Here is a 9,241-nt window from a genome sequence, read left to right as displayed (position 1 = left end):
AACTCCCAGCGAATCTCGTGATGGAGGGTCAGGTAACCCAGTTAATTCTAATTTACAAAGTTTAATACTAACTTTGCAGAAACAACTCAAGGAGCAAAGAAATCGCATAGAGCAGATACCTGGAGTACCACCTATAATCAAAGGGATAGATATGAAAAAGTACTCTCAATAACCTTGGAAGCCAAGTGCCGCTCCTTTACCAATTCCAATGAAATTCAAGATGCCCGATATCCTGAAGTATGCTGGAACAACTGATCCACGGGATCACGTAACTGCATTTACAACTGGTGTAAAGGGCAATGACTTGACCAAGCAAACAATTGAATCAGTGTTGGTCAAAAGGTGTGGAGAAACACGCACGAAGGGAGCGCTAACTTGGTATTCTCTTTTACCTGAAAATTCTATTGATTCTTTTGCTGAGCTTGCAGATTCATTTATAAAAGCACACTCGGGAGCTCAAAAAGTTGAAAAAAGAATGGAGGACATTTTAAAAATAAGACAAGGAGATACCGAGCTGCTCAAGGAATTCGTAGATAGGTTTCAACATGAAAGGATGATGTTGCCACGTGTACTTGATAACTGGGCGGCTATGGCTTTCGCTAGTAATCTGAATAAAAAAAGCTCGAAAGGCACAAGGAGACTGAAAGAAAGTTTACGAGAATTTCTTGCAACAACTTGGAATGATGTTTACAATAGATACATCACAAATCTGCGGATAGAAGAAGATACTATCATTCAGTCTCGAAATATGAAAGAGTAAGTTCAAGATGGGCTGAAACTTAAAAAAGGTCCGGTAAAAATAGGTACGAACCTTATATGGGGCCAGCAGAAAGGGATTCACGTTCAAAACAGGAAAACCCAAGGTATGATCCTAGGTCAAGGGAAAGAGAATTAGGTTCATCGTCAAGGTTCGAAAAGGAGCGAAACATGTGAGATGTGCGAGACGATGATAGAGGCTCAAAAGAAAAAATTGGTGGCTACAGTTTTAATGTTAGCACATCCGAGTTGGTGGCTGTTTTAAGAAGCATGGGAGATAAGGTACAGTGGCTAAAAGAAATGAGACCAAACCCAAACAGGAGAAATCCCGATTTTTGGTGCGAATTTCACAATGATCATGGTCACAAAACAGCGGATTGCAGATTAATACAAGGTGAAGTAGAACATCTATTAAAGCAACGGTACTTAACAAAATTATTTATTGAAAAGGGAAAACAAGCATATATGAAGAATAGGCAAGAATAGCCGAAACCCCCATCACCAAAAAGAAAGGTTAATGTCATAAGTGGAGGGGAAGAGATCAATGGCGTAACATACACAACAACAAAGAAGGTGTCAAAAATCACAGTCACCCACGAGAAACGAGTTCGTCAAGTTTTGGAAGAAGACGGTATAACATTTGATGATGCAGATGCAGATGGCGTATTGACCCCACACAATGATGTACTGGTAATATCTTTACTTGTACATGACACTAATGTGAAACGAATATTGATTGATCCAGGTAGTTCTGTGAATATCATTTTGTTAAGAGTGATAAACGAGATGCAAGCCAATGATAAGTTGATACCTAAGGCACGAACCTTGTTTGATTTTGACAATTCGAGCATTGTAACAAAAGGTGAGATATACTCACCACATTTGCAGTAGGAGTAGTCAAAGACACCAAATTTCAAGTGATAGAAATGGATATGACTTACAATATGATTCTCGGCAGACCATGGATCCATGAAATAGATGTTGTTCCGTCTACCCTACATCAAGTTATTAATGTTCCTTCACAATAGGGAATACGACAAATTCGTGGAGACCAACAGGCTTCTCAAAGCATTAATTCATTGGTAGACTCAAGCACGAAAATCATAAAAAAATAGCAATTACAGAATTCAGTTGAGGATGCAGCAACACAAGCCTCAACTGTAGACGACAAACAGATCTAGACTCGAGGCTAGATACTATTCAAAAACCAGAAGAAATTGATAACATCAAAACAAAAATCGAGGAATTAGAAGCTGTGGTGTTATTTGTACATTGGCCGGACAAAAAAGTCTACATTGGAACCAACCTCAGCCCGGAGATGAAAAATAAGTTAATTGAATTTTTAAAAGCTAACGCAGATTATTTTGCTTGGTTGCATTCAGATATGACAGGAATACTGTCGGAGATAATGAATCATAAACTAAATGAAGATCTAACATACCCACCTGTCAAATAAAAGAAGAGGAAGCAAGGTTCCTTCAAGAATCAGGTGATTCAGGATGAGGTACAAAAGCTTTGAAAGATCGGGTCTATCTGCGAGGTAAGGTATCCAGATTGGTTAGCTAATACTATAGTAGTGCCCAAAAAGAATGGTAAGTGGCGAGTTTGTGTAGACTATACTGATCTAAATAAAGCTTGCCCTAAAGATTCTTTTCCATTACCGCACATAGATCAACTAATTGATGCTACTGCAGGACATGAGTTATTAAGTTTTTTAGATGCCTATTTAGGATATAATCATATCAAAATGGATCCTCTAGATGAGGAAAAAACTTCCTTTATTACAGACAGGGGGACTTACTGCTATAAAGTTATGCCATTTGGCCTAAAGAATGCTGGGGCCACGTACTAAAGGCTAGTGACCAAGATGTTTCAAGAACATCTAGGAAAAATCATGGAGGTTTATATAGATGATATGCTAGTCAAATCACAACAAGCAGGGGATCATATTCAACACCTGTCAGATACATTTGAGATTCTTCGTAAAATTTAACATGAAGTTAAATCCTGAGAAATGTGCATTTGGCATATCGTCAGGTAAGTTCTTGGGATTCTGTGTTTCTAACCATGGCATTGAAGTAAATCCCACACAGATTAAGGCTATTGAAGAAATACTGGATATACTTACGAACAAAAAAGAAGTACAGAGGCTGACAGGAAGAATTGCAGCGTTGGGGAGATTTATTTCCAAGTCATCGGAAAAATGCTTTAAGTTATTCTCAGCCTTAAAAAAGCAAAATCAATTTGAATGGTCTGAAGAATGTCAAAAATCACTTAATAATTTAAAAGCATACTAGTCAAATCCACCATTGCTAGCCAAACTGAAGGATGGGGAAAAAACTACTCATCTGCCTTGCTAATTCGAAAGTAGCGGTAAGTGTCGTATTAGTTTGCGAGGACCAAGGTAAAAAATCTCCAATTTATTATGTTAGCAAGTCTTTATTAGATACTGAAACTCGATATCCTCATTTAGAAAAACTTGCACTAGCATTAATTATGGCATCAAGAAAATTAAGGCCTTATTTTCAGTGTCATCCTATCTCTATAGTAACTGCCTACCCCTTACGTAATATATTGCATAACAAGAGTTATCAGGTAGGTTAGCCAAATGGTCTATAGAGCTAAGTGAATATGACATCACATATAAACCTAGAACCGCAATAAAGTCACAGGTTCTAGCAGATTTTGTGGCGGATTTTAGCCCAGGGATGCAGGCAGAGGCAGAAAAAGAACTGCAGGTATTTAATGTATCTAATCTAGGTACTTGAATCTTATTTACCGATAGATCTTCAAATGTAAAGGGAACAGGTTTATGCATTATCTTGATCCCACATGTGGGAGAAACTATATGACAAGCCATAAAATGCCATCATATTACTAATAACGAAGAAAAATATGAAGCTGTGATTGTAGGTCTAGAATTGGCACGAGAGCTCAGAATAGAGCAGGTCATAATCAAAAGCGATTCGCAACTCGTAGTAAACTAAATGCAGGGGACTTATATAGCTAGAGTGGCGAGAATATAGCAATATCTGGAAAAGGTACGGGACTTAGTTAGACAATTCCAAACTTGGAAAATTACACAGATACCAAGAGAAGAAAATGCCAAGGCAGACGCATTGGCTAATCTTGCATCCACTGCAGAAGTAACAAATAAAGAAAATGCTCCAGTAATACATTTGTTTCATTCAGTACTTGATCAAGATAAAAATAAGGTAAATTTCAATAATTTAACTTGGGGTTGGAGAAACAAGATTGTCAGTTTTTTGCAGTACAGAATATTACCAGAAGATAAGAAAAAGGCTCAGGAACTTCGTCAAAAGACTGCTCGTTACTGTTTAGATCGGGGCAATCTATATTGAAAAATGTTCGGCTGCCCTCTAGCAAGATGTCTCGGACCTTGTCAAATAGAATATATAATGAGGACATTATGGAAATCACGCCGGAGGAATATCCTTGGTGAACACTTTAATTAGAGCATGGTATTACTGGCAAAAAATGGAAGAAGAAGCAGAAAATTTTGTGGCTAAATGTGACAAGTGCCAAAGGTATGATAACAACATGCATCGACAAACTGAATTATTACATCAGGTTGTTGCACCATGGCCTTTTATGAAGTGAGGAATTGATATAATGGGTCCACTATCACAAGCCAAAGGCAAGGTACGATTTCTATAGTACTCACTAATTATTTTACTAAGTGGGTAGAAACAGGTGCCTTCAAACAGATACGAGAAAAAGAGGTGAGGGACTTCATCTGGCGAAACATCATATGTCGATTTGGAGTTCCAAAAGAGCGTGTGTGATAATGGCCCGCAGTTCGTAGGTGCGCAAATCACAAAATTCTTTCAAAGTTAGCAAATTAAAAGGATCACCTCGACACCTTATCATCCAGTGGCCAATGGACAAGTTGAATCAACAAATAAAGTTATTATCAACAACTTGAAGAAAAGACTAGAAGAATCAAAAGGCAAGTGGTCAGAGGTGCTACCTAGAGTCTTATGGGCTTACCGAACAACAACAAAAACAAGTACGGGAGAGACACCATTCTCACTTGTGTACGGTGCTGAATCCTTAATTCTAGTTGAAATAAGGGAGCCAAGTACGAGATATATTCAAGTTACTGGAGAGTCAAATGAAAAGGAGATGGGGGTAAATCTCGATTTGCTTGAGAAAAGGAGAGAAACTGCCTTAATAAGGATGGCTGCGCAAAAACAAGTCATTGAGTGATATTACAATCGGAAAGCTCGTCTCAGATACTTCAATATTGGGGGACTACATACTCAAAAAAGTTTTTCAATCCACAAGAGCAGCCAATGCAGGGAAGTTGAGTCCACATTGGGAAGGACCTTACAAGAATCGTGGTATCACAGGAAAAGGTGCATATGAACTTGAAACCATGGATGGCAAGATTCTACCCTCGAGTTGAAATGCTGTTCATCTGAAGAAGTACTATTTCTAAGGGAAGGAAATACCCACGGTCAGGTATCCTCACTTACGATTTTTGTTATTGAACTGTTAAAGTTATACTAACAATTTTAAATGATAGGCAAACAACTAGCCCACACCAAATGATGAAATTAGACCTGAAAGACACGCGGAATAAACATAATTCCTGGTCTAGGGGTACAACTATTCTGATGGAAATGTAATGGGTTAGCAATCTTCATCTAAATTATACCTCCGAGTCCCATATGTTTTTCCTTTTAGGAAAAGGACCGCATGGAAGGAATAATCAAGTGCTGGAGATTTCATACTTCAAAGCTGAAACACTTGGGAGACTATATAATATACATATGGTATATGTATAGGGAAGGCAAAGAGGACTGGAACAATTAAAGTCAAGCCTAAAGTCTACTCAACAAATCTCAAGTTCAGAGAAAAGTCACGAGCCAAAAACACAAGCCTGATTGAAAAACCTATGAAGGACACATTCGTAGATGTAAATCTTTAAGTCTTACGAATGTTTAGGTATAAGGCAGTATTTAGTTATGGGTTATAAAGAAACCCTTGGATTTCCTTTTTTACAAATCTGTTGTAAAAGAAAACACTTACAGAAGAGTTATATATAATACTTAAATACATGTAAGGTATTATTTAGTTCGACAAGTTTGAATGAAATAAAACTTTTCTCAAAGTTATTCCAAGAAACATGTGTGTTCCTATTTCTTCTTTCGTATATTTATACCATTATGAAGTTGAGACATCTTCTTCATTAAGTGTCGTATATAAAAGGGACCTCTTTTATAATTCGCGCTTGATTCAAAAAGCCATGAAATTAATAAAGTAGTTTTAAATGCAAAAGGGTAAAATAAAAACCCACACATTAAAATTGAAGTGGAAAACAAGGTCTTAAACTTATAAAGAAAAAGGCAAGGTCAAACCACTAAAAGAATAAAACAGAAACTCGAAATAAAATATATTATAAAAGTTGAACAAAAACTTTATATCTTAATACATCAGTTGAAACTAAACATAGTTTCAACTTAATTTCCTTCACAAAAAACCCCCAAAATTGACTACGGGTATGATGTTATCCGAAAACATTACCCCTAAATGGGACTAGGGGTAAAACCACAAAGTGTTTCACTAACAAAACAAAAAAAAACTAGTCAACTTCACAATCAAACTTTCACTATGGAGCAGGTTCTGAACCAATATTCAAGATGGCGTCATTAGCAGTAGAAGGTTCAACTTGATCAGAAAGGGCTTGAACAACCACTACACCAAGATTAGCTTCAACACCTTCGGGAGTATCAGCCACAGGTGAAGAGAAACTTTAGCTTTGTTGAGTTTTCTCAATTGTTTCCTTAATCTTTGTTATCTCAGCATCCAAGTTATAACCTTCATGGCTTACCTCCATAAGAGTATCGTGGCATGTGTTCAAAACGGCCCAACTTACTTCAATAGCAGCCTTGTCTTCAAGAGCTTCATAATCTCTCTCCCAATGATTAATTGCGTTCTTAAGCTCTTCCTTCTCAGCTAAGGTAGCATCATAAGAAGCTTGTAAAGGGGCAAGCGAACTCTCCAAAACATAACCTTATCAGAAGATACCCGGAGATATTCTTGAGCTTGGGTGAGTGTTTGAACAAGCTCACCAGCATAACCTTCTTTCTCGTCTAACATGGCCTTCAGACCTCTGATCTCTTCTGTAGCCTTAGACATTTGTTCAGCAAAAGACGACTCAAGAATGTGCTTATCCTTTCCCGCCTGGTTGGAAGAGGCTTTCTCAGCTGCTAGCTCTATTACCATAACTTTTATATGCTGCTCCAAGGTACATTTGTTCTCTTCTAAAACTTCCATCTCGAGCTGGAGACTTTATACTGCTCTTTCCAATTATCAGCCTAAATCTGGTAGTCATGCATCAACTGCCCCATATGAGAAACCCTTTTCATCATCTTCGTACTAATGAGATTGATCTACATAAAGAGAAAAAGGTTAGATCCTAGTAAAAGGAAAATTACATAAGATAAAAAGAGGAGTTTAAACCTTCAATGATGATTGCACAATGACGTTCATCCAAGTCAAAGAACTATGACTTTCCAGTTTTGACTTTTAGACCGGACCTATCAAGGGTTTTAGCCAAACGTCAGCTTGGCCTGACTTCTTCAAAAGATTACCATCAGTAGGAACTTCAATGGTAATTTGACTCATTGCCCTGCTTCCACTTGAAGAACCAATTTTAGTACGAGAAATATTAGCAACAGGAACGGTCGAAGAAGTCATAATAGCTTCTGGCGAAGCAGCAACAACAACGGTAGAAACATGAAGATGAGATTCTATTGGGACAACACACAGGAAAAGAGGCAAGAGGTGCTTCCTCAGAAATCAAGTCAAAGTTTTCATTATCAAATCCATGTGAAAAGAGGAGTTCATCAGAGTCACGAGGTGCCACAGACGTCTCTTCATCAGAACTCACTAAAGTGGCTTCAGCGGACTCGATCACAAAAATAAGGCGAGGACGAGTAGCTTCGTCATTCGAAATGGCACGTCTTCTAGCCCACGGCTTACGAACTAAAGAGCTTCCATCCCGCTCCTCTTTATCTTCAAAATCCTGTGGTCTATCAGCTTTTCTTTTCAATAAAGAACTCAAGATTATCTCTTGAGCTCTTACTAAAGAAAGTCTAGAAGCTGCGATTGACTCAACACTCACACCTTTACTAGGGCACCCTGATAAAAAGAAGGGTTAACAAATTCTAAAGAGAGAATGAATGAAGAAAAGAAAGGAGAAAATAAATTTTATTACCGTGGGTCTTAACCTTCCAGACAAACCTATTTGAAAGGTACTTCCAAGACCTTACTTCCATCGGAGCAAGTGTTAACAATTTTTCTACCCAACTACGAAAATCGGGAATCTCCTCAACAGATCCCATGGTTGCTGAAAAAGAAAAGTAAAACAGTCACGGGAAGTACAAGCTCTAAAAAAAGAGAAAAAGAAAGTTGTAAAAAAAACTAACGTGCAAAGTTTCACTTCTCATGGAAGGACATATTCTCTTCACCTACTAACCCTTTCGTAGGAGCAGCAACAAATCAGGTGTACTAGCCATGATCTTTATCATCTTCAGGGCTAACTAAAACTCTCTTACTCCTTGCCACCAGAGTAAACACCCCATGACGGAATAATTTAGGAGAGTAGAGATGGATTAGATGATAAAAGGTGAAAGACAGTGTAGCCACATTAGCCAAATACCTTAAACATGCAACAACCCTCCATACAATAGGGCCAATTTGTCCTAAATACACATTGAAGAAGCGGCAGAACTCAATAACAACTGGGTTAATAGGAGGTCTAAAGTCTAATGTAAAGGGATACGTGTACACAAAAGAAAATCTAGCTTTAAAAGAAGTGATCCTTTGATTTGCGTTGGGGATCAAAATTGAGAAATCAAACTTCCAATGACAATATCTACGAACAACAGAGATCAAACCTTCAGTAATCTGTGAAGGATAAACATCGGCAGGATCATGAGAGGACATAGAGGAGTCCTGGTTTCTAATCGACTCTCTATCAGTATAAAGAAAGTTCAACAGGGATAATCTCATCTACTGTAGGTTCACGAATTGGCTCACTGGAATCCTACTTCTAGCAGAAGGCCTATGTGAAAATGAAGCCCTAGTTCTATAAGATGATGGAGGAGTAGTACTAGGTTGAGAAGAAGAACCTTGAACGGAAATTGATCCTAAACTACGCAGCCTACCACCTCTCCTGCTTCTGGTAGGAGCGAGGGGAAGTTCATCTACAATAAGAACCTTTTGAGGATCAGTGTTTGAAGAAGACATAGCTGTACAAAGAGAAAAAGGGATTGAATGGCAAAATATGGAGAACTTTTTCATGAAAGAACAGACAAAGGATATATTTTTATACTCGGAAGCTACCATCAAACAAAAAGGTAATGATGGAAACGTCATTATGAAAACTGTCACTTCATGATTGATGCAGTCGTAAAAAAGCCCTAAAAGACACTGAGGAATTGCAAAGCCAATA

General features: G+C 37.9%; 1 protein-coding gene across 1 annotated transcript; it reads left to right on the top strand.

Annotated features, from left to right (window-relative positions):
• The first annotated feature begins 220 nt into the window (after positions 1-220).
• LOC138890389 (uncharacterized) lies at positions 221-760 on the top strand. The gene has a single exon (XM_070173772.1). It carries the CDS (start codon positions 221-223, stop codon positions 758-760), a length of 540 nt encoding a protein of 179 aa, XP_070029873.1.
• Positions 761-9,241: the final 8,481 nt, after the last annotated feature.

The sequence above is a fragment of the Nicotiana sylvestris genome, chromosome 4, assembly GCF_000393655.2.
Source record: "Nicotiana sylvestris chromosome 4, ASM39365v2, whole genome shotgun sequence".
Classification (NCBI taxonomy): Eukaryota; Viridiplantae; Streptophyta; class Magnoliopsida; order Solanales; family Solanaceae; genus Nicotiana; species Nicotiana sylvestris.
Note: the sequence above shows the minus strand (reverse complement) of the source record. Positions and strands in the feature narration are given on the sequence as shown.